Raw genomic sequence first — 26,797 nt, forward strand, 5'->3', positions numbered from 1 at the left:
GTCACTCTTTTAGTAATAAAGGTTGAGATGAATGAATAAGAGCTCATCTCCTCATTTTCAAAAAATTCTGAATTGAAAAAACATGTCCAGGAAACTAGTAATTAAAACCAATACGTTTATTTCACTCTAGTGTAACTACTGTATGTTATTAGCTAATTAAAAATAGGTGTTCAAAAAGGAATTGCAATCAGACAGGAACAGAGATCTTTCTTAGGAAGGGAATGTTAAAGATTGAAATAGGTTTTTGAGAGATGCATGGTTAACATTAAAATCCCAGAGGAAAGTAAAGGGTTGGTATTTTTAAGGGCTCTTAGAAGTAATACTACATGTCCAAGTGGACATGTGAATCACATTCTGCCTAAAAATATGCATTGGAAAGTCCTGTGATATTAACTCCTGTCAACGTGAATTAGGGTTGGACTACAGATGGGGCATCTGAAGAAAAGCTTTAGGGGATAGGGGAATGGTTTTTTCTTTTCTTTAGATATTTGAAAAAGATAGTAGGCTTTCTCTGTAGCTAGAGAGTAGAACTAGGGTTAAGGTAAAACAAAATGTTTTTTTGTTTTTAGTTTTGTCGATTTGTTGTCAAAACTCCTTTGTGGTAAACCTGCATTGAACTGGCAGGAGGCTTTTCCCCCTGGTATGACTGTAGGTTTTGCTGAGAGACGTTAGAATGTTTGATTTCAGTATAACCTCCCACCCCTCTGGAAGAGTTATAGGGCTTATGTATGGTATTAACTTTTAAAAATTCATAAAGTCCTTGTCCCAAGGGTATGTAATAAAAGTATTTATACTTGATGAGGATAACCCGCTTGCTGAGTAAGAGCCTGGGTGGCCTTCTTCCAGCATGCGTCAGCTTCTGCTTTTACTGTTGGGCAGGAAGAGATTGTTTCTTCCTAGCACTGAACAGAATTCTCTAAAATCGAAGCTACTTACAAAAACTTTTAAGGAAGTTTGAGCAATTAATTCTCTGGAAAATCATATCTGCTTGTGTTTAATAGTTTCAATAGATAGTTTTGATACATGAATAAAGATATTAGGCTATGTTAAAGTTTTATTTAAAGTATAACTATAATACATGGTCTAGGTAATAAGTTCTTTATTTTTTTTTTGGAATTTTCACTGGAACATTTATAAAGTATACAAAATGATAAAACTACCATCAGCATCAACAACAGATACGATAGAAGGAGATCATCTTCTGATAACTGTAAATATCCAGTGCCATCTATAATGGGGAAAAACCAGATTATAAATGTTAGCTTATGACATTCCCAGAGAAACAGCTACTCCTGTATCACTAGGTAATATTCCCTTCATGTTTACTTTTCCTATGTTTTATGTATAAGGAATATTTTTTTCTTTTAGAAACATTTGGTAAAATAAATAGTAATAATACATACCATTTACTGAATATCTATATTATATTACTTAATCCTCACCACAATTCCTGTGAAATTAGGTGGTATTATTCCCATTTCACAGATGAAGAAACTGATATTTAGAAAGATCGCCCAAGATTTTATTCAGCAAGGGACAGAGATGGATTTGAATCTTGTTCTACTCAGTTCTAAAACCTGTCTATTGTATTCCCTACTGAGGTTATGAATCTTGTATGATTTATTATTTAAGTATGCAGTTTGGAAGATTATATATTACATAAATGGTACTCATGTTATTCATAGTAATGCAGTTATGATTTGTGACTTGAAATTCAAGGACCATACCTGATTGGACTAAAACATTGTTGAAAGTGTCTACATAATTTTCACCCAGGGACAGTTTATTTGGTAATATCTTAAGATAAGGATGAATGGTCACGATCAATATTTGTTTTGCCAACAGGTGTTCTTGAGCTTTTGAAGGCATTTCAAACTCAAATAGAAGATGTGCTAAACTTACTTAAGATCATAGCTATTTTAAGAGCTAAATGTTTGGTAGCTAGAGAGAAACTTTAAAATTCTAAGCACTTTGAGAGGCTACTCTTGTTTAACAGTATGTTTTCTTATACTCAGGACTTCTGGTGGTTGGTATAATTTTCTAAAATTTCTGGAGTTTTATTAAATAAACTGACATTAAAATACGTTCTTTGGAGAAAACATTTTGAATTAAGTTGGTCTTTTTATACCGACTTTCATCATATTATTAATTTACCAATGGCACAATCTGAGATGATTAACTCTTTTGATAAAAATATTCAAAAATGTATAACACTGCTTGAAAGATATTTGGAGATTCTACTAACCGTATGTAACTTCTGGCGTAGTAGTGATAATTATTTCTGTCAAAATAGATAATACAGGTTATAGTTACTATAGGAAGGTATTTTCACCATAATTCTTTCTTCCCCTGTGTCTCCCATTCCATGGTTATTTTATTGCTAATTTGTTAATATTGGTATAATTGCGTGTGCTGGGGAAAGAAAATTAGGTGGTTCTGTTAAATGCTAAGTTGAATCCCTAACTGTATGTCTGCACCATAGAGCTTAATTTCTCCCACTTGGCCTCTCATGGCTTGATGAAAGTATTTGAAGTGATAAAAAGTACTAAATAAGCTCTTCAAGGCAGTAAAACGTGTTAGGAGAAAAACTGTTGGGTAAAAATCCAGTTTCTATTTATTCATCAGCTACTTTCCAGGTAGATTAAAATAAATACATACTATATATAATATTAATTGATGTATTAATTGTTATTTTAAAAAGGGCCAGGTTCAGTGGCTTGCATCTGTAGTCCCAGCTACTGGGGAGGTTGAGGTGGGAGGATTGCTTGAGGCCAGGAGTTCAAGGCTATAGTGTGCTTTGATTGGGCCTGTGAACAGCCTGGACAATATAGCGAGACATCATCCCTTAAAAAAAAAAATTAAAACAGTAACAAAAAGAAATATACCTTTTTGGTATCTTCTTTTTTTTTGGTATACATTTTCAATGAAAGCAATCTTGAGTGACAGTCAAAGTAGAAGCCTCAAGGTTTGTAGCCTTTGCACCAAGCAGGATAATGCTTTTATGTTAAGGAGATGTGTTGCTTTGCCTTGAGATCAGGCCTTTTCTAGGTTTGGTAGCTTCACAGTAAGCTTTTCTCATTTTCTATGAATTGTCCATATGACAAAAATAAGCCTGTGGCAAATTTTGCTTTTTGAAATTTCTTAATCTAATGTTGCATGTATTTCTGTAAACTTAAATTTTGTGAAATACCATGGGCGTTATGAAAAGAATACCTTTTCAGGACTGCAAAAATTTTGATCTAAAGATCTTGGAGGAAATTGAGTTTATAACCCATGAATTCTAATTTGAGTAGATCAATTGGGTTTGATTCTGCCATGTTTTTATAGTTATGAAGAGTTATTCTTACCTTTCCTGACAATGAATGTCACTTACGTTATCAATATAATCATAAAATCTTACCCCAAAGAAGCCCTAAAAATAAAAAAAAATTAGTAAGACATTTTCTTTAGTCCATTAAGTAAATTTGTAGTTTATAGTAGCATAAAAATAAATGACTTACCCCCAGTTGGTTCAAAATAGCAGTGAGTAACTGTGAAAGAAGAAAAACCAATGATCAGTGCAATCAATGCGTTTATTTTTTTATCTTATATTTAACTTAGTACATATGTAAGTTATAGTATTTTCTATATGAAGATCTTTTTTTGTGGAAAAATTCAGTTTTATTGCTTAGTATTTTATTTACATGACGTAAGATTTAAAAATAAAGACATTATATCTAGATTTAAATTCTTTTAATTCACAGAAATATTTTCTTCTAACTGCCTGGTAGTTGTATTTACTGTAGTTGAAAGTTAGAAAACTGATTTGAATGGTTAAGAAACCCACTTTGTGCACTTCCATTCAAGTCCTGACTTTCATAAATGATGCAAAGTCCCTCAGTGAATGATATTTGAACCAAAATTTTAGGCCAACTGTGAGTACTTTGTTTTCAGGATTTGGTTCCACAAGCAGTATTACTGGAAAAGTATTGCTTTGAAGCTTAGCACTAGAAAGCATAGAAAAGGGTTTTGGCTAACAACATTTTTGGAAAGATCTAGTAATTTGAATGAATTAAATTTGTCTGAGGAGTCAGTATTTTCACTGGAAGGGACCTTGGAGGTAAATTCATACATTTTGCCTGCTAATTTAGTTGTACAGATGAGATTAGAATCTAGGCTTTCCAACCATAGGCCAGTGCTCTTCAAGCCATGCTTCAATGTAAAAGTGAACTTACTAATTTTGTAATCATCAATAATTATTAATAATCATTGAAGTTGGTTTCCTAAAGCATGTTTAGTTAGAGAGATGCTAGAAATTTTGCAATTTGCCCTTTGGAAATAGACTATAAAGTTGCTTAAACAGAGTGGGTTGTGGGTAGAACACTAGCAATTGGAACTCAAAAGACTTAGGTTTTTATTTAGGCTCAGAAGTTATCTGTTTGACCTTAATCTTTCTGGGACACTGAAACATTCTTCAAGATGGTTGAGTTTAACCAGTCTATATTGAAGAATCCTAAAAAATTTTATCTCAGGCACTCAAATGATGAAGACCTAATTTTCTGACATTTTTACAAAATACTGCATGTTCCCGATCCTAAGATACTATCAATTGTAAAATGTACCATTTCATTAATAATAGCTTTTTAAAGAAAAACAAGATCCTAGATTCAACAGATGTATTCGTTGTGTCCTGATTTCAGAAGTATCTGTAGAAAGTGTGGTTTAGATAAATAGAATTTTTTAGTGTTATGTTTTATAACACTATTCAAGTATTCAGCATTTTCATTTGTGAAGATTCTGAGTAATTTCTTGTATCAGTAAAAGGCCTCCTTAAATTGAATTATTACAAAACATATCTGTTGGAATTTAGATTTGATAATCTTTAATGTATTATGTGTTTATGATAATTCATCATTAGTGAAGAATTAATCCTTCCTAAAGCAATTTATCCTGTAACACAAGACTTCTTTTTACTCTTACTGTCATTGATGATAGAAGAAATTATCATGTTAGTTTATGGTTTGGATGAATTGAATAAATAAATGTAGAACCCTTCTCATGCACTGAGATGGCTTTTTCCTTTGAATTTAACAGCTCTGCTTTATTTTGTATTCAAATAAACGAATACTGAAATAACTAAGACAGACAATCCTTTTCATGATGAACTGGTTCATCTTATGTAGGGTACTGAATGTAGTACTTTGACAGACTTTATAGATTAACAGGGAAGAACATATTTACCACTATAAGATCATTAAGTGCCAGAAGGACCTAGAATAAAGGAAACAATCAAATAATCAAGGAATTGTAATTCAGAATTTTATCTATATCTTCTACGTCATACATTTTATATTAGCTTGGTAAATGAAAGCATGCTTTTTAGAATTTTTCAAATTTCTAAAATTTGTTAAGACTCATATTCACTAATATTTTAAGCACCCCTCTTCAAATCTAACCATCTCTGAAACATACAGTTTATATTTTCCTTTGTGGGCACTAAACACGGACTTTTTGGAAAGATTATCAAATCTGTGCTTACTGAGTTGGAAAAAAGACTCTTTTGGTATCACCTTTTTTTGGAAAAAATGTTATTGTCTATAAATGTAATATTAAAAATTGGAATTAATATGCTATAATTTAAGTTTTTTTAGTATTTTACCGAATCAATCTTATGTCATTATCACTTATTCAGTAAAATCTTTTCAAAAGTAAAATTTAAACAATTCTTTTATACCTTTGTAACCTTAAATCTAGTTCAGAAACTTCTAGGATAGATTCATATTTCAATTAGAATACATTTTCCTTCCACTAGTGACAAATATAAACATAAAACTTTAGAGGCAAAATGGACATTGTAAATCATCTATTTTCACTATTTTATATTCTAGAAGAAAGTAGGGGTCAAAGGAGTTTTAAGAATATTCTGAAGCATTAAATGGGAGAGCTGAAGCTTACATCTCCAAATCATTTGACTTCAAATTAAATGCTTTTTCTACTGCTCCTCCCACACGATTAAGGAACGTTTCAGGTTTTAGGTAGTTCACTTTTCAAGGATATGTATGATTTGTACATTAAATTACTCAAATCAGACAAAATAGTAAGAACTAGTGGCCCCCCAAGCAGAACGTTAACCATTAATTCTTGGTAGCAAATTCCTCCCCAATTAAATCTAAAGAATTTTCAAGTTTTTGTTTTGTATTTGTTTAAGTACTTTCTTAAAAGGAAGCTTTAAGTATAATTACCTGATTTGGGTTGTTAGGGAAGGGAAAAGGAATTGGAATCTACAAAAAGGGGAAAAAAGAGTGAATTGTGAGTGAAACAAACTGAACATTTTCTTTCGGCCTGTTTCTTATTTATGCATCCACTTACCCTTCATCCATCTATCCATCCATCCTTGTAACATTTATTGAGCAATTATATGCGTAGGTCTAGGAATAGCAGTAGACAAGACATTGTTCTTAGGGAGCCCACTTTCTAGTTGGTGCAGATTAGAGTCTAGTGGATTCTATATAATTTTTTCTTTCCACAGGTATGGTTATTTTGCTTAATTAGTCAAAGTCCAGGAATCTGTCTTAGGTATCAGTATTGGCACGAATAGTTCTCGCAAATCCACCAGTTAGCTTCTTGTCAGTATTTCTTTGCTTGCTTTTTAAATACTAGTCTGCCATCTGGTGGTGGTAGGAAGAGTTTCCATTTCAAATACTAGTGATTCTTCTAATTGCCACATAGATTTTACATAAATTTAAATATAAGGTGTCAACATGGATTCCTAAATTCTAATTATTAGCCAAGACTCCAGGATTTTGCATCAGTTTAAAACAAATAAACTGAATTTCAGCCAAAAATAGGGAAACAATGCACCTAGCCCTGACTAGCACCAAAATCATTCAATTAATTACAAATGCAAGTATTTAGAAATTTAGTGGTTAGGATTTAATTAGAACATGTAAAAACATTAAAGGGGAAGAAGTATACCATTGAGACTGTGACTTTAGTGACAAGTTTTCAAAAGCCTATTAAAGTGGGGAGAAACACAGTTTGAAATTAAACCCAAGGAAAGGGAAGGTGCTTGTTATGTTTAGATATAAAAACAAAATTATGCCAAATCATGCTTGTATTTTTAAAATATTTAGGGAGTCAGACAAGATATTAAGCAAGATGCTATTTTAAAATGTATGCGAACTTTTTAAGTGTGTGTGATTGAGGAAAACATCATTGCTTAAATACTGTCCCGATTTAACCTGTGTTGCAGCTGCGTTACATTAATCATTCTTCTCCCAAATTACCATGCCCTTGCTGTTCCTCTGCCTGAAATGCTTCCTCTAATCCTCATCCTTTAAGACCTGGCTTGGATACTGTCTCCTGTGGGAAGTCTTTGATCCATAGCATTGTATTTGTGTCTAGAAGTACTTACCAAATTACATTGTATTTTTCATTTCTTCCTCATCAGATCTTAAACTTATCTCATACTCTTTGTATTTCCAGCACTCACCATTAACTCTCAGAAAATATGAGCCAAATGAATGCTATCTGTGTCTACTTACAAAAGCGTTAGAAATAGAATAAAGGCAGCTCTATGATGTATTTGGCATTGTGCCTACCTTTTTCGAAAAAATGTTACAAGAATTCAGATATTAAGAGAGATTGGAGAGGGTCCAACAGGAAGAGCCAAATAATCATGTTGTTTGACCTTTGGGAAAAAGTTATAGAAAACCAGGGGAAAAAAAACTTGCTGGAGAAAAGAAAGCAGCAAGGTGAATTAGTAAAAGCAAAAGAATGGATATTATAGGAAGAAGTTAGTAGTCTCTTCACAAAGAGTAACTAGGCTCATCATGGTGAAAATAATTCAGCATAAACACGTTTATAATGATACGTGCAGAGAGACGACTGGAAGAGTTCATTGAAGATTTGGGGGGAGATTTGCTCGCCAAATCTGACCCTTGTCTTGCTCCACCACAAGCTATGCAAGGAGAGGAGTTTGAATAGCTGATTTCCTGGTGGCCTCTTAACACTTTTCTTTCTATATCAAAACTTGGAAAATTTCATAACCATCGTCCAACTACCAAATACTTTTTGCAATTTGAGATTCCCCGAACTCATGCTTACCAGAGGCGGTTGTGGAGGTGGGGGGAATGGGAACTGAGGGGAGAATGGTGGTACTGGTGGTGGGTAAAAGTTAAATCTCTATAAAAAGAAACACGACGTCAGTCATTTCAGACAACGGCAAACTGTTAAAATGAGGAACACATCATTTGAAAGTAGAACTACAAGTTTACCTGTTCACTGGAACTTCCTCCGAATTGCTCAAGCTTGTAAAACAACAACAGCAACAAGGTAAAGCAGGATATGGCAATATATTATCCATGAAAAGAGATTTTATTCTAAATGAGAATATGTGATAAGCCACTACTGAGCATTGCACCCATCATAATATAGCTTCCTGTCTGAAATAAAAAGCAGTTGAGCATCTAGTAGGGAAAAGCTGAATTAGTTTTGTCCAGTGATTTAGAACACTGAGTACTTTTTACCTTATATCCAAAGAATGTTATTTACATTTCTTAGGATTCATTACATATTACATGAATATCTTTTTTTATCTTTGGAAAATGAACAGTATTCTTGATTTAGTTCTCAGCACTTATAAATTCAAAGCGAAGGGAGTAGAAAAGTGTAAATTTAAATATTGCATCCCAAACATAAATTTTCCTCTTTTGTGAAATGAAAAGATGCAGGAAATGCTTTCTAGCCTAGAAATATGGTAGCTCTAAACCTGCAGTTGAGTTGACAGCTGAGGAGGCAGTACTCACGGGGATGGGCAGACAGGTGGCAGTGCTCAAAAGGCCAACCAAGAAGAGAAATTTCATCCTGAAGGTAATGCCTGGAACTGAAGGGTTAGGAGATCATTTCTAGTGCTTTTTCTTTTTCTGTAAGTCCTATTTTTGCTGTAAATAGATTGTTTAGTTAGAAGTGTTCAAATAGTGGCCAGGCTAAATCCTGCATCCAGATTCAGGTTTTATAAGCCTAGGAGAGTGTTTCTGAAAACTTTAGACACTCTTTAGCATGCTTTAGACAAGACATGCGCTCTTTGGCTCCCAACATAGACCACCATTTTCTATTCTTTCTTACCAATTCATAGTTCAACCTATACCTGTACCTGTTTGGTCCCTGAAGTTATTTGCTCATAAATCTTTTAAACACCAACGTTGTGTCATGCTTACTATTGGGAAATGATCACCACTGGCTCAAATGAGAGGAGGGTTTTTATGTGATACACAGATAATAAATCCACCTGGAGCTTGTGCCTCCATAAGACTTACCAGGCCTTCACACGGTGTGGATGCCATTAGTGACAGTTGTAGTTTCGCAGGAAATTGCACGAGAAAAATTTAGTAAGATAGAATGGATTGGTAAAGAATAAACACGATAAGAGTCAATTCAATAAAGCAAATCAGCTGGACTTTTACTGGGCCGTTGGTTCTGAAAGTCAACCTTTTTATGTTTTTAAATTCACATTTAATTCAAATTAACTTACCTTGTGAATATCAAACCAAATCACGGGATTCTGGAATTAGATTTCGAGAGAAAAAAAACCTTCATCCTTTTCTTTTTAAGACTTGTTCCAGCATCTGATGCAAATTATATCTATTCATATATAAATCATTCTTTAGCTATTTTATATATATTGAAAACTCAACTCTGATGTGTCTTAGTGCTAATTTACTTTGCCTGAATTTAGACAACTTATTCCCCCCTTTTTTTTCATGTTTGTCCTTTGTATTTTTCTTCTTTCTGGATTCAAACACTTCAATTTCTTTTTTCCTGTTATAAGTGGACCTACTGGAAATCATTAAGTTATGCAACACAAGAATATCTTACATTCTTTTATCTAGTGCAATAGAATCAGTTCAAATTATACTGTATGTCTCTTCTTTTACCTTTCCTTCGGATGTTCCTCGGAGCGACAAATTCCAGGAGCAGTGTGATCTCCTAGACTCTCTATACCCATCTGGTATTTAAGCCACGTTACTGATGGCTTTATGGTCAGAGGCAATATGAGTCACAACAGTTCAAACTGCAGACCATAAACTCCACCTTCTAAAATATCTCAATTACACAGAGATAGGCTTACTGACTGATTACGGAGAAGATAGCTTCATCTCCTTGGTTGGGGTTAGTGTCTTTCTCACAAACAACACACAATTAAAAATTGTGGCCACCAAGAATATTAAGGTGCTTCTATATCATCCAGCTATATACCCAAGATCCTTAACTGATATAGAAACTTAACGTTTGAAATTTTCTGTTGTTAAATACTATTTTTCATCTCAAAAGGAAAATTATTTTCAAATAAAAACTTTTGAATAAATATTTAGGTGGTGTCTTTAGCATTAAAATCACTTTTCACTATTTTAAAACATTTTAAAAAGTTGCCTGAGGGTAAAATAATTTAGGTCTAATTAATGCTTCTGAACATAATTTCGCTGTTCCCAAGAACTTGCTTTCTAATTAGTTAAACCCTTTTTAGCGTCGCATAAAAACATTCTGAAATTTGGAATAATTTATAAAATTATTTCCCTAGCTGAAAAAAATTACAAATAATAATTAGATTTTGATTCATCAAACTGAACTTAATTATTAATATTTACAGAGGACATGGGGTGATGTGGTTCTGGTTAAGAGCAAGTGACTTATTGAGCTCAGAAAAGAGATAACAAATATAATTTTGAGGTACTCAGAGAAGATTATTCTGATAAAAAAAGAACAAACTCTTCCATAAGTATCTTTCAGATAAAATTGCTGGGGGCACGTTTTCTCAGTCACTATCACAGGTAAGGTTCTTAACAACAACAAACTTTTTTTTTCAAGTAATCAAAGATAATTGTATTGAGATATTACATTTCAGATAGGAAAATATGTAAAACACCACTTTCTTTCAAATATTTGTAGGTAGATAAAGTAACTGACAGATTCTTTTATTGTCTTACTTTAGACCTTCGAAAACTCTATTATGATGCCCTCTATATTTTTGTGATCTAGCCTTTACCATAATAGTTACCAAAGAAGAACTCAAATAAAAACACAAATTTTCTCTTATGACACATTTTTTGTTATCAGTTTACAGTAGTAATATTTATCTCTTTCTATACTGGATGTCAAGACACTTCATGGTTCTCCATCTGTCCATTTTAACTTTACATGACCTTTATTTTGCGGTAACGAAGCATGTAGAGATTTTTGCAGGGCTTCCCTCTCCCTAGCACATGCCCAACTGCAAAAAAGCTAGAACTGGTTTGATCAAGCAGTGTATAATCTTCCACATTTTAAACCGAATTTGGCTGAAAACCACTTGAATTCAATTTTTTTCTGTTTAAACTTACATAATGACAAAGGACATTGATGAACAACTACCATTAATATTTTACAACTGAGAATTTGTTTCCCATAAGAAACGTCTCATACTTTTTCCTAACCCACAACACATACATATGTTTTTTTTTTAGGGATAAGGGTCTAGGAAGCACAATTATAATTTGATGTGGAGTATGAGCCCTGAGTTGGTCTTTCTGATTTGATTGTTTAAATAAATAACTGGAAGAAGACTTGAATAAGCATTTGGATTTTTATGGACTCTTTATTAGGATATTAAGATATTGAAAATAATGTATGTTAACCACAAAAGAGCAATGCTCCACTTTCTTGAAGTGCACATGATATTATGAACAATATGAATGCATTATTTTTTCAAGTTTTACAATTACAATTAGTAATTACCTCCTAAGTTGATGCAGAGAGTAAAATTACTATGCGTTAAACTTCTGTTCACAATGTACAGTATTTTGCATATACTGACTTTACCTAAAAAGTTTTATTTCCAAAGTTGTGTTAAATGCCTGGTGCATAGATTATTATCAAGCAGTTGCTCTCATTGTCTTCTTATACATGCAAACATTTTGCTAAATATAAATCTACAGGTATCAGAGCTGCATATATTTCTGAAGTGGTTACAACAGTGGAGGATGCTGGAAAGTTGGAGTTCTGTCAAATCTTAATTCAAAACAGGAGGTTCTCGTCTATGTCTTCTGTAAAACAAAAACCAAAAAACGTGTTTAGAAAGTAGCTAGAGTAGAAGCATAAACAATGCTGGGGGATTAGAGAAACCATCGAATAAGGCAGAATAATGGTAATTCTCAACTCTGGTAGGGCATCGACATTACTCATGAACTTTCACAAATATATATTTTTAGGTCTCTCCCCTGGCTTCTGGAATCAGAAGCCCCAGGGGTGGGCCAATGACATGCAGACGTTTAGAAAATTCTGCAAGTAATGCTGTTGCAGGGTTGAGGACCACTGCTAGGGAGGCCAAGAAGTGCCAAGTGTATTAATCTGTAAGGGAGCTAAAATATAATAGAAATAAATAGAAGTGTAGTGCCAATTAAATCAAGTTTTCAATTGAAAACTTGTTAAAGGACTCGTTGTCACACCTATGGAAGAAGACAGCATCTTCTAGTGGATATAAGACTCCTTACCATGTGGCCTGCCCTACTGAGTCATTGGTAAACAAATGTCTAAGGCAGATTAATTTGAGGCATACTGAACTACTGTCCCATCTGGAGCACCAGGCAATTTTCCTGCCCAATTTGTCTTTAGCCCTGCAGAGTGAGAGAGATTATGGACTTTGATATATTTCTTTTGAGTACTGGCTTCATTTGTAAAATGGAGGTAATAATTTAATTGCTTACAAATTTACTTATATTTGCATGCACACTGTTTTTCTTCTTTCTGTTGTTCAAATGAGAGATGTCATTTTTGTTGACCTTAAGGCTAATTTCCTCTATCTGTGCTCAAGATCCCTTCTGATCATCTCAGGATTCTCCTTCTATTTTCCTCTTTTTTATTTTTTTCTTTTTACACCCTCAACCTTTCCTTTTTTTCCTGGGGCCTTTCCATTAGGATTTATATATCCTGTTTATTCAGCCTCTGGGACAGCGCCCAGCTCTTAGGTAGTCCCTAAGCAAAGATTTGTTGAGCAAATGAATGAAGGAGTGGAATGCTCAAGCCTCTTCCATTCTTAAAAATGCTTCCTCCCCTCTACCTCCCCCTCTAGCTCTTTCCTGCTGTCAAACATTCACTCTTTACCCTTTTCTCATCTCCCATTCTTTCTCAACCTGCAGAATCTGGCTTCCATCCCTACCATTCCGCCCAACTGCTCTTAGCAAGGCCACCCAGGATATCCTTATTTCTACATCCAATGAACACGCTCATTCTTTCATCTTCCTTGACATCTCAGCAGCATTTGATACTGTCGATCTCTTCCTCCTCTTTGGAACACCTCCTTTGACGTGGCGCTATCCTGATTTTCTTCCTTCATTTCAGGAGAAACTTTCCATTCTCCTTACTGAACTCCTTCTTCCTCCTCTACCCATCATCTAGATGTTGTTGTTCTTCGGTGTTCAACCCTAGACCCTTCCCATGTAACTCAACACATTTTCCTTGAGGAATTAATTTCCTTTCCTGGTGTCAGTTGCTCTTGAATGCTCATAATAATCCCCAAAATGTATTTCGGTTCCAAAACTCTATCCTGAAATGCAGACCCAAATATTCAGCTGCCAACAGTATATGTCTCCCAAGTACTTATGTTCAATGTATCCAAAATGGACTTTGTTATTTTCCCCAAATCTGCTTCTGTTCTTGTGATTTCTCTCTGAGTGGAAGGTGCCTCTGTTTACCCTGCCTGCCCTGCGCCAGGAACCTAGGCATTGTATTTCTCTTTCTTGCAATCTGTCACCTGTCTGCTCCCTGCCCCCCTCATATTTCCTATCTCCTTCCTATTTCTATATGCTGGACATCTGGAGTATGCTTATGTTTAAAAATATATCCTCAATATGTTTACTTCTCTTTTTTTCCCTCTGTCACTTCCCTAGTTCAAGTTCTTATCAACTCTTGCCTGGATTTACCACAACATTCTCTCAACTGTTCTTTGGCCTCTCTACAATGTAACCAGAGGAATCTTTCTTAAATACCATCCCAAGGAAATCACTCCCTTGTTGAAAACATTTTGGCACTCCCCCAGTACTCTTAGGATAATGTCTTTAAACGGCTTAGTAGAACCTGTATGATCTAACTTGTTCTCCCCATTGGTATCACTTGGAAGGTTTTCTAAGGATTAGCATGGATACATGTCAAGGCATGGTATGTCATAGGCACTAAATAAATGAAGGCTACTCCACCTCTTAATTGGATCCCATTTTTGTACATAAGGAAAATGAGACTTGCTTAGGATAAGTGGCATGCCCTTATTCACATAGCTAGTTAATGACAGAGTTGGAATAGTTGAGCACATCTAGTTCAGATCCCAGGCAGTGAAAATTCGGTAAAAGACTGGCTAAAATTTATCTTCTCATTCTGTGAATTTCTCAACTCCGAGGGAAGGAAGGGTTTACTTACAAATAGAGATTTTTTTTGTCTTCCCTAGCTACATCCCAAAGCAGGAACTTGTTTACTTGTTCTGACTGAGTATTTAATATCTGCTTTATTGGTTTATTATGTGATAATTTTTTCCTTTCTTCAAAATAACGTAATGACCGCCAAACCACAGTGCACAAACAAGATCATTAGTAGCTTTGCAAATGACTGGACTTTAAGTCCTTCCTGCTCCTCCCAGACAGCCGCCCAGCACAGAGCCTGAGTGAGCTCACACGCTGAAGAGCTGCCACAAGTTTTGCAAAAGGAAGAGTGAAATGCACCTGGTTTTCTTAAATCAATGGCCTCTGTTCAAATTTGCCTTTTTATTAGTTCTTTAAAATCACATGTCACACAAAAGAGCATACACAAATATGTCCTGTTCCAGCTGAGTTTTCCCCTCTTGATAATGGTGGGGTCAGGTGGGGTGCAGGGCAACTATATTTGGGTCTGTTTTGTCTTTTTAATATGGGAATTGGGAAAAACAATGTTAGCTATTTTTAGGGATATATTTGAATTTTTATAAGCACTCTGCTTGTAGAATAGATGTTAGAAAGAAAATTGACATTATTTGTATGGGTCTGGGCCTTACTAGCTTATTAATTTCATATCAGTGCTAACAGCATTAAAATAGTATGTGGGATGCAGCCTCCAAGATGGCCTCCAGGATGGCCCCCAGTGGTCCCCCACTTCCTGTGGTCTCCCTCCCAAACTACAGCAGGGTTGGTCAGGGTGACCAACACAATATGGCAGAAGCAATGGTATGTCACTTCTGAGATTAGGTTATAAAAGATATTGGGGCATCAGGCGTGGGGTCTTGGATGTTCTCTCTCTGTCTCTTCCCTCTCTCTCTCTTTCTCTCCCTCCCTGCTTGACCTGGAAGCAACCAGCTACAGGTACCATGCTGCGAGCAGCCCTGTGGAGGAGAGGCCTACATGGCAGACAGCCATGCGAGTGAGCCTAGAGGCAGATGCTTCCGCCCTGGTCAGGCCATCAGATTACTGCCACACTGGCTGACAGCTTGACCGCAACCCAGTGAGGGACCCTAGGCCAGAACATCCAGGTCAGCTACTCCAGATTCCTGACCCTTGGAACCATGAGAGAGATTTTAAACTGCTAAGTTTTGGCATAATTTGTTACACAGCATAGACAAGTAATACACTGAACTAGGTGCTTACAAAAATACACATTCTTTGCTTATTTCACAGAATAATATTGTAGAGGTAAAGGACTAACCCTTTCTGCTCACCTGTTTATTAATAAATAGTCACACTCTCAGCTCTTTCTAATTACAAGGCATTATACATATGTATGAGGAATATTTTTGAAGCGAAGGTTGCACAAGTTACTTCTTTTTGGGAATTCTGACCTTTGAAGAACTTACTTTTCTTTACTGCTTGGCTGCAAATTTATCCCACATATGTCCTAGACATACATACAAAACCTCTGTTTTAGAGATTTGATGTTCAGTGTTGAATTACATTCTGTGAGCTGTTTTTTTCTTATTTATTTTAATCGACAAATAAAAATTATATGTATTTATCATGCATAGCATGATGTTTCAAAATATGTATACATTGTGGAATGGCTCATTTGAACTAATTAGCATATGCATTGCTTCACAGACTTACCATTTTTGTGGCGAAATGTGAATACTCATTTTTTTTTTAACATTTTTCATATCTTAATTATTGCAAACATACTTGCTCGTAAAAGTCAACTCTCACTTGGGTAAAGTAAAGGAAGTAGATCAAGACATAACCTCCCAAAACAAATGTCTAAATTTAAATTCCTCCCCTGCAGGCATGCAGAAAGAACCCTCTGACCTTTTTTCCCCTCCCACCACTGAAAATGCAGCCGCGGGTCAGTTCTGGGTTAAAGGAATAATATCCCAGCACAACGTGTGATGTAAGATCTGGTCGTTAGTGTGTTGGTAACGAATTCCCCTCGCCAGAAGCAGCTTGCTGTTTTACTCTTCGTGCACCGTTTTTAAAGGTTTGACCCAAGACCCAGGTTAAGGAGGGATCTAAGATAAGGAAGGTCATACAGCCTTCTGAGAGTTGTCACAGCTGCCTGGATTCACGTTGCCTTCATAGGCTCAGCCAACTGCTGAGACCTCGAGGCGCGTTCACCCTCATCGTCCTTTGAGAACAATGTCATAAAGGCAGTAAGAAATGCCCTTACAATGACAGCAGGTGCAGCAAGGAGTCCTCTCTGGGATGCTGCCATCTTTCTGTCTCTAGCTTTCAATCTGAACATCAGCAGTACCTCTCTGGGAGTCCTGCAGGGCCCAGGGCTTGTCTGGGGAAGAGGACACCCCTCTCCTTTGGCTAATGACGAATTTACCTTCTTTAATTCCAAAGCAGTGGCCCCACTCCTTCAAGGTGATGTGCTTGTCCTTGTTGGGGTCACACTCCTCGAAGAAGCGGGTTATGCAGTGTTCCATGGGCACCAGAGACGCCCGCAGAGGAGCCAGCTCAGAGTGCGTCAGGACTCTGCAGTGAAATGAATGGCAGCCCATTAACCGAGTAGTTTGTGCATGAAGACTTAACTCTTAGGATCCCAAGGATATTTTTCTTCCACAAGGTTACTGTGTAAGCCAAAGAAATAATACTCTTGACGAGAAGCTGCAAATGAAATAAACTATTTGTGGATAAGGTTGACAGCTTTTGGGAGGTTGATTTCTCTCTACATTGGGAACCGTCCTCCCCTCCACCCTGTGTCTGTAGGGCTGTGCCCAGCAATCGTGTTTGTACAACCTGGTTCTCATGCACTGGCCATGCCTGACTGTGCCACATGCAGACACGTGACTCAAGTGGGGCCAATCAGATTATCTTGAGAATTTAGGATCAAGAATGAGAAAGTTGAAAGAGTCTCTGTGGGAAGCTGGACTTTAACATGTAAACTGGGGAGCTGTGGCGTAGCCACATCCCGCTATTTTCAAAGCAGCTTTTCATTTAGACTCCTCACCATACTTGTTTGGCGTTTCAGTATTCTAAAATGGAACTGGGAAATTTCCTAAATCTGTTTAGATTTTCCTTTTGCATAGAGATGTAGACAATACATCAGAGAGATGATCCGGTAATGGGAAGGTATTTACCTATCCATAGGATGCTGGTCAAGTTCACTAAACTGCCAGTGCACGGGGTACACATACATGTGGTAGTTTTTCTTAAAGTCCCTTAAGAGAAGGTCAATGGGATGGTCCCCAGCCAAGAGTCTCTTTTCATCCAGGTAAATTTTCTTGACCTGGAATTAGGAAGGGAGAAGATTATCAGACCACTGTTGGAATTGTCACTTGCTAAACTTAACTTGAAGAGTAAACTCTCCCACCCCCCGCCCCCAAAACAGCTCCTATCAAGGTCATTGGCCAATTCTCCAATTCTCAGTCCTCAACTTACAATCTATAAACAGTGTCTGACACAGTTAATGCGTACTCTTTTCCTGTTTTATTTTTCTTTATAGCATGTTTCATCCCACCTGACGTATCTTATATGTATATTTTCTGATTTGATTAGATTTGCATAAATGCTTATTTGAATATATTTATATAATTGGATGTATGCTTGCATATTTGCATATGTATGTATATATATACAAATATACACACACACACACATATACTTATCTGTTTAGAGTTTATCTCCGTCTAGAATGTAAACTCACCAAGGCAGAGATTTTGTTTGGTTCATTGCTGTATCTCCAGTACTTAGATCAATTCCTGGCACTCAGGGTGCACTCAGTAACTATTTGATGTATAAATTTTCTCTGGAAACTTCTGGAATCAATATTCTGCACTTTTTTCTTAACATATTACTGATATTATGCGTAATGAATTTCCTTTGTATCATACATCTATGTCTGGTCTATGAGGGCAAATAAAAATGTATATATTTAAATAATATATTTGGGCCTGACTACATAAATGCTGAATTTATGTTGACTTCACTCAACCAGATCTTGCTCTGGGTATGAGTTAAAGAGCGCTTATTCAGACCACTGCCCTTTGGGTGGCGAACGGGGTGGTGTGGTGGTATCTGAAACCTCGTGGCATGAATAGTGGCCACCGCTATTCTGTTAATCCAGGTGGGCTAAACAGGTCTGGGGAAGCAGAGTGGGCTTCTGCCAATGCGTAGAGGTAGGTAGTTCCCCCTCCCCCAACACCTTTTGTCCTCAGGCCCTGTAGACAGACACTTAGGAAGCTAACCCGCGGATAACTTACTTTATTTCTCTGCTTCTCATTGAGATACCCAGTGTGCTCAGAGTTAGCTTCATAAAGCTGCATGAGGATATTCTTGAGCCAGTCTCTCATTCGTAGGGGAAACTGAGCCACTTCGAAGTCCGTACAAACAGGAATAGCTGTTACAAGCAGAAAATATTTTTATTTTAACATTTTATTTATTTATTTATTTCAGGATGTTACAGGGGTACAAACTTTCTGGTTACATAAATTGCTTTTCAGGCTGAGCTCGGTGGCTAACGCCTGTAATCCTAGCACCCTGGGAGGATCGCTTGAGGTCAGGAGTTTGGGACCAGCCTGAGCAAGAGCGAGACCCCATTTCTATGAAAAATATAAAAAATTAGCCGGGCATGGTGGCGCATGCCTGTAGTCCCAGCTACTCGGGAGGCTGAGGCAGGAGGATCGTTTGAGCCCAGGAGTTTGAGGTTGCTGTGAGCTAGGCTGACGCCACGGCACTCTAGCCCGGGCAACAGAGCGAGACTCTGTCTTAAAAAAAAAAAAAAAATACCTTTTGTACCGTTTGAGTCAAAGTTATAAGTGTGCCCATTCCCTAGATCCCCAGGTGGTGTGTATTGAACCCATTAGGTGTGAATTTACCCATTCCCTCCTCCCCCTGCACCTGCTTGATTTCCGATGAATGTTATTTCCATATGTGCACATAGGTGTTGATTGATTAGTTCCAATTTAATGATGAGTACATGTGGTGTTTGTTTTTCCATTCTAGTGATACAAGCAGAAAATATAATCTTTGGGCCTTATCTTGTGCTATGGCAAATCCTCACAACAAGAAGCTTAATGACTTCCGGTGGCTGATGGGCCATCACAGGTCCTTAACCCTGGTGGCAGCACAACAGAATTGCCTGGGGTGTTTTAAAAAACATACCAAATGCCAGCTTCCATACACAGAAATTCTGATTTAATTGGTGTGGGGGAAAGCCTAAGCATTAGGGTGTTTTTAAAGCTCCAAGAATAATTTCGAGGTGCAGTTAGGACCAGAAATCATTGCTGTAGAACCAGAGTTGAAATTCAGAGATGGAGGGGACAAGAGCTATTTTTTAGAGGAAAAAGAGGGAAAAGTAGAGGTTAGCTTATATTATGGTGACAAATAATGCTAAATCTCAGTGGCTTAAGGAAACTAAAGTCCATTTTGCAATCCTGCTACGAGTCCAGTGCAAGTTGGTGGGAGGACTCTCTGCTCATTGCTGTCTCCCTGGAGCTCAGGATGGCGCCACCATTTTTTGAGGCCACCATCTCAGCATGAGGCTTCAGGGTCTGTGGTGACAAGGGCAAAGAGCATGGAGAACCAGACACCAGCTCTTAAATGCTTCTACCCAGAACCCACATGGGCGATTTTTGCTCACATTTCACTGGACAAAGCAAACCACATGGCCACATCTAATGTCCAGGGGGTTGAAGAGTTTCATCCTCTCCTGTGTCTAGAAGGAGGGGAGAACCGGAAATATTAGTGAGCCCTGCTAACGTGCAGAATCACTTAGCGGAAAGGGGAGTCAAACGCGATTGAGATTATCTTGGGGAAGGAAGACAACTTCAAAAAACTTCTGGAAGAATATGTTGCCATAAAACTTCTTGGCAAAGGCTTCACTTAAATTGGGAAGAGGGCAAACAATTTAGCAACATCCCAGTGATTTCATCGCTATTGTTAAGTGGATGACATTATTGTAGAAGTTCTGAGCCCTGGCTGCACATTAGAATTGTCTAGGTTACTTTCAAAACAAATGAAAAAACAATGCCAGGGTTCCAACATAGTCCAATCAAATTAGAATTTTCTATGGTTAAGGCCTGGGGATTCTTCTTGTTTTTTAAGTCCCCACAGTTGATTTTAACGTGCAGCCTGAGTTCAGAACTGCATTAGCTGTTTCCTGTTTGCATGTAGATAAATCAGATATATGCAGATTCACTCCAAACCCCTCTCCAAAATGGGGGTTGGCAGGAGTGACAGAATCTTACATTTGCAGGCTCCAAAATAATCCAGTTGTAGTTGATGCCCCTTTTTGGTCCCCTCCATTCTGCACTTAGTGGCAAACAGATGACAAGAGCTAGCATAGGTCTGATTGTCAGTGCCACAAACCTAGGAAAGACAAGCAAGAGAAAAAGCTGATAGAGTCAAATGCTTATCGGAAAACACTCCGCTCCTTAAAGCTTACAGGCTACCTGATAAATGGTGCAGGTAAGTGAGACTATTAAAATCATAATTCTCCCATTTGGTAAAAAAAAAAAAAAAAAAATCAAGTAAACTATACCAATCGTGATGCCAGTTATTTAGCTCTAGAGAAGCTCAGTAGAATGACAACTGCAGATGTTCCAAGGCTAAAACGAGTTTTACGATAAGTTCTATAGCTCAAATGCTGTTATTACCTTTTTATGGCACAGTTGAAATTCTGTGATTTTGTTTGCATTTGTTTCTTTTCAATATTACTTCAAATAGTATATGATAACTTGGGCATCTCATCTGTTTTTTTTTTTTTTTAACAAAACACTTCCATTGCAAACTATTTTCATTCACAGCACTAACCTTTTGGAACCTCTTAAAGACTATTTTGTAGAATACTTACTTGGTCAAGGAGTTTTGTTGGAGGACATGTCACTGGATCTTGGCAAACACAGTGGGGTCTTCCCTGTTGGTCTGCCTTACAGACGTGTCCTCTTTTACACTGGAAGCTCATGCAAGCATCTAGCAGAAAAGTTTGGACAGGAAACATGGACAGGGTAAACTGAGTATGCAAATGCAAATTCACTCAGACTATTAGCTTCATTTCCACTAATACGAGAGAAAATGTGAAACCTTTGAAATCTGAAAATTTGGAAGTGGGAAAATATTAGAAACCACTTCAAGTGATGTGTTAATTTCCAGATGGAACCTTCTAACATCGGATTATTTTACATGACAGTCTAGATTTCCTCTTGCAGCAGTTCAGACTGGAGATATACAAAGAACAGACAACTCTTCTTGGCCTGCCTGAGATGCTCATAGTCTGAAGTCTATAGAGCCATGTTGTACAAGCCGGTCAGAAGTTATGTAAGCCATGAGAATTTTATTGTGCTGAAATTCAAAATGTTTGTGATTGTTGTAGGAATTAGGCCCTTAATTATGTATGGGACCTAAATTCACTAGTAAGTTATGGGCTGTAGAATAAATAAAGTAGAATTAATTCTTCTCCGGAAGCAAAAGGATTTAGGGAAAAAGAATTCTAGCTTTGTCACTAATATCTCAACAGGACTTCCAGTTTGTAAACACATTTACCCTAGCTGTGTATCAAATATGCAGAAGTAAATATCAACAATTTATGGGAGTATTTCCTTGGAGAGGATTGCAGTAGTCTCAAAGGAAGGAAGGGGCAAGCCCAAAGTGGCAGATGCCACTTCTTCCTTGGTATGGTCACTCACCAACACTGTGCAACCTCATGTCGTCTTCACTTGATGTTCTGTCTTCATTTGTTGAGCTCTCTGCTTGCTTGGCCTTTAGAATAACAAAAGCAGAAGTTAAACCTATCAAGGGGGGAGCCACCACTTAATGTATATTGCCACCGTGCAAAATTTCACGGTTTTTTTCATGCCCAAATCATTTTCAGATCTCAAACAGGGAAACCAGCTTCACCTGTGGAGGTAGACGGTAGCCCTTGGAGAGCCATTGATTCCATCTTCATTGATCGAATTTAGTGCTGTATCTCAGGGGATCACTCAGTAAGATTTGGAAACTCCCCTTTGGATTTGGGAAAACCCTAGAAATGAGGTTTTACCTTGTGATTCTGTGGTTAAGGCAGGGTTGCATTGGTAATCTCTGTGAGGTTGTTGGTAAAGCTTTCTCACCAGGTTTTTAAAGTGTCAGAAAATTCCTGCCTTACCATGGCAACAGAGCTCTCAGTAATTGAGGTTACTGTTGACCTTGTTTGCCAAAACCTGTGCCTAGTCCTCCTGGAGGGTAGCTGTTAGGGTTTGGCACGAAAGCTCCAAATGATTAACCAACCAAATAGCGATATGCTTCCTCCCTGACCCCACCCAGCTGCAGTTTCCAGATTCTCATTTTGATATGTGTTTGCTTAATAAAGTAGTGCCTTAGTCTTTATAGCTAATTCGACAAATATTGCTGGATCTTTTATTATGTCAGAGGCGTTTTGTCAGAGGCTGGTGATCGAACTTGAATACAACATGGCACGTGCTTTCAACGCCTGAGAGTAGCCTCTGTCCGTGTCCCCCACACTCTAGATCTGTCATAATTGATCGTTCCAGCTGGCTCCAGCGACTTTCAGCTGCCAGTTTCTGTATCTCTGTGCCTGGAAAACCGTGAAAATCTAGTTGGCCTGCTCAAGGGACAGACCGGAAGTGCTGAGAAATTACTACCTCCCCTAGCAAAATAAGCCAAAATAAGCCCTAGCTCCCTCACTCCCCAAATGGAACAATTCTAAGGAATTTTCTTTACATGGCTCCAACGATGTTCCTTTCATTAGTTTCCTTTCCTGACCTGGAACACTTCTCCACTCTTCTATCTTGGTTCCCTGCACTTCTCAAACAAACAGCACTCAAATCCAGGGTCTGCTTCTAAAGGAACCCCAATAAAACAGGTATTGTCAGCCTAATGGTGACAATAAAAATAAATGACTGTCATATATTTTGGCAATGTACTGATAGATACACACGTAAGAGATTGTGAGGGCACAGGGGAAGGTCGCGGCTGTTCGTTGATGATGCTCACTTTATGGGACAAGCGTCATTGTAAATCATCTTACCTCTGGGTGTTCTCCAGGTTCGGTGGTACCTGCGCTTTCATTCTCACGCGCTCTTTCTCTGTGCTCCTCATCCTGGCCGTGATGGTGATTGGACTGAGCTCTCTCGCCCTCCAGAAAGGCCCGGCTTGGGACGAAGTAGTCATCACTCGCGCTGTGCCTGGCGCCGTCATCACCCCCATCATCATCAGCCCCAGGGTTTCGGGCCATGATGTTACCGCCATCAGTAGGTTCCACGAGCAAAGCCTCGGAAACAGTCTTTTTATCATTCTCCTCGCGGCTGCTGACAACTTCAAGGCCAGGCTCGCCCTCTTGGCTCTGCCATTCAGTCCCTTGCACGTGCTCATTGAGGTTCGATGCATTTTCCTCTTTCATTTCTGAATCGGAGTTACCCTCTTCTCGTTCTTGGGTACTCTGCTCAAACTCCTCTTTCTGCAACTTGCTTACTTGGGTTGGTTGGTCAGACTCTTCCAAAATATCATCGGATTGAGTATTGCTATCTTCCTGCTTGCCGTCAGGATGCTCCTTGGGAAATTCTCTCTCCTTTTCTTGGTTATCAATGTGGACACCAACGTCAGCTGGCTCTTTTTCCTCCTCCTCTTCTCCGTTGGGAATATTTGGATCCTGCTCTTGGTTTCCTTGGTCCTGTAGGTCTTCGCTGTGTTTACTGCTGCTGTTCAACTGATGATGTGAATCACTTGTAGGTTGTTCTTGGTTCTCCTCTTCCTCTGTGATGCTTTCTTGTTTGTTAGAATCCACAAAGGAGCTAACATTGGAAGCAGGGAAATCGATGTTCTCTGGGAATTTTTCCTTTGGAGGCTCACCCGTATCTTCCTGTAGGTCCAATGTGCCTTCGGTTGGTGTGTACCCCAAATTCACATTTAAGTCATCGTCACTGTCCTCTGGATCCTTCCACCCCAGCTCTTGGCTGTAACTCTCGCCCTGTTCTGCTGATTGGTCATGGCTTTCCCCTTTTGACTTTAACATTGAAGATTTTTCAGCCTTAAAAGAAAGTTTATTCTTGAAACAAATGATAATGTCATCATATTTATAATTCCTAAACCAACATTTAATATTCATTATTCTTTTTCTTCACACATTATCATGTAAACATGTCTATGATATTCTTCACATTCTATAGCCACAGATTTAACCTGAGTTTGAAATTTGTAAAATGAAACAATTATATAGCACCTCAGCCCAGGGGATAAAACTCATTAATCCTCAGAATTCTTCTAGTGATTGGAGGTAGCTGATGTGATCATAATGTTTTGAAAAATTAAATTGAGACATGAATAGGTAATCTCTTTGACCATGCTTTGAAACTGAGACCTTTTTTCTTTTTTTTGAGACAGAGTCTCACTCTGTTGCCCAGGCTACAGTGCTGTGGCATCAGCCTAGCTCACAGCAGCCTCAAACTCCTGGGCTCAAGCGATCCTCCTGCCTCAGCCTCCCGAGTAGCTAGGACTACAGGTGTGCACCACCATGACCAGGTGTGCGCCACCATGACCAGTTAATTTTTTCTGTTTTTAGTAGAGACGGGGTCTCGCTCTTGCTCAGGGTGGTCTCGAACTTCTGACCTCAAGCGATCCTCCCGCCTTGGCCTCCCAGAGTGTTAGGATTACAGGCATGAGCCACTACACCCAGTCGAAACTCAGACATTTGGAGAATTAAATTATATTAATATAATGATATTATTTTTACCTCATGGTTGGAATGGTCGTCTATGGATACTACAGTTTCCTTTTCATTTTCTGCATCATCATCCCTTAAAATGGGGATTGCAGTGTTGTCAGGTGTTACTGTTTCAGCAGTTGGTTTGGAATGATCAGATAAGAACTTTGCGTTTGTCTGAAAAAATTAAAACGAGTTTGTGTCATTCATGTCTAGATGCTAATTTTAAAAATTGCTAGGTACTCGTTTGTTGTCATGATTATTAGTAGCAATATACTTCATTCATAATATCAATTAAAAGATATTCTCTAGAATTTTTGAGGATACAAACAAATCCCAGAATATAATGTTAGGTGAAAGAAGAATCTCAATCATATTTAAGAAAAAGTTATATATGCAGAGACTGGGTGAAACTAGAACAAAAGGATTTCAATAATGGTAGTTTTTGAGTTTTGGAATTATTTTCTGTGTATTTCAAACTTGTACAAAGCATCCATACTTTATAATTTTGAAAAGTATTGTTTAGCAGAAAGTCGAAGTCAAGTAAAATTACCCATAGGATATAGTATTATACATTTTCTTAATTTAACATTTAAGTACTCACTGATAATTACCAGAAAATGTTATTCACCTTTTAATTCAATATTTATGTGCTTTCTTAACACTATTGACCTTAACATTGATTAGGAAATCTTTTGATACAAAGCAATTTAGATTAATTCAAAACCTGTGTAAAACAGGGCACTAAGCCTAGTAGGGAAGGGCAGCCGTGGAACATTATGGCAGCTAGAGGGATGGCTCTATCTCCTTCTAGCACGATTGGAGATACAGGTGAAGAGCTGGGCAGTGACGCATGATGAAGTTGAGCAACTGGATTTGGAGGTAAAAGGCCTCCCTTCAATTCTTGACTCTACTACTTACTATCTGTAGTTTGACAGGTCATTAATTCTAAGGAACTACTCAACTGCAAATGGCCATTGCTAGTGGTAATACCATAGAGTGGTTATAACGTGCACTGCCCAACATCTGAGGCAGATATTCACCAATGATCTCTATTATAGAGATGTCTGCACACTCAGATGGCAAACATAGCCAGGTGTTAAGTGTAAAACTCAGATTATTTTTGGATTGACTCATTTTTATTCTATTTGACTGTGTAATACAAAGAAAGCCATGGAGTACAGGATTCATTTTAGTTTTGGTTTGCTCTCTTCCTTCTTATCCTATTTTCATCTACAAGGAGTAATAACATTTGAAAAAAATTTCTAAAGAAGCTATAAAGAAGAAGGAAAAGCAGAAAAAATGGTGTGCACTTTGGCGAGTTTGTCAGCGGGGCATCATGGAAGGGAATGGATGGGGGAGATTTTAAGCCTATTAGTGGAGAACTGTTCACTCTCTCCCACCCCCTCACTCTCTGCCCACCCCCCAAGCGGGAACAAATGTACAAAAAAACATGGCAGTTTTTTTTCTTTCAGAAATACTCTGAAATTGAAATTTTGTTTTATCATTATGCCCATATCTACATTTATCTAACATGCCCAGACTCCACTTACATCTGGAGAATTCAGGCAGGCTGGGAAAATAATAGCAAATTTTTAATACATTAATTCTATGAGAAGATATTTATCTTTTCAGCATTTGGCTGGGTCTGCCTGAGAATAAATTGCCCCAGAAATGAAACATCTAGAATGTGTCTTTATGT

The 26,797-nt window shown here is 37.6% G+C and overlaps 1 protein-coding gene across 2 annotated transcripts in view; it reads right to left on the reverse strand.

The window, feature by feature from the left end:
* Positions 1-11,586: 11,586 nt before the first annotated feature.
* The window catches only part of SPARCL1 (SPARC-like 1 (hevin)), a 35,090-nt gene continuing 19,879 nt past the window's right edge, over positions 11,587-26,797 (reverse strand). Inside the window, exons 3-11 of one of the 2 annotated variants that reach the window (XM_012647208.1) lie at positions 25,126-25,272; positions 23,425-24,423; positions 22,085-22,157; positions 21,253-21,371; positions 20,648-20,768; positions 18,662-18,798; positions 17,540-17,688; positions 16,786-16,934; positions 11,587-12,059 (exon numbers count right to left, since the gene is read on the reverse strand). In XM_012647208.1, the coding sequence (XP_012502662.1) occupies positions 12,031-12,059; positions 16,786-16,934; positions 17,540-17,688; positions 18,662-18,798; positions 20,648-20,768; positions 21,253-21,371; positions 22,085-22,157; positions 23,425-24,423; positions 25,126-25,272 (1,923 nt within the window). In that variant the 3' untranslated portion in view covers positions 11,587-12,030. The remainder of the gene's footprint in view (positions 12,060-16,785; positions 16,935-17,539; positions 17,689-18,661; positions 18,799-20,647; positions 20,769-21,252; positions 21,372-22,084; positions 22,158-23,424; positions 24,424-25,125; positions 25,273-26,797) is intronic. The other variant, XM_012647207.1, reaches the window with a different exon arrangement.

The sequence above is a fragment of the Propithecus coquereli genome, unplaced genomic scaffold (genome assembly GCF_000956105.1).
Source record: "Propithecus coquereli isolate 6110/MARCELLA unplaced genomic scaffold, Pcoq_1.0 Scaffold26, whole genome shotgun sequence".
Taxonomy (NCBI): Eukaryota; Metazoa; Chordata; class Mammalia; order Primates; family Indriidae; genus Propithecus; species Propithecus coquereli.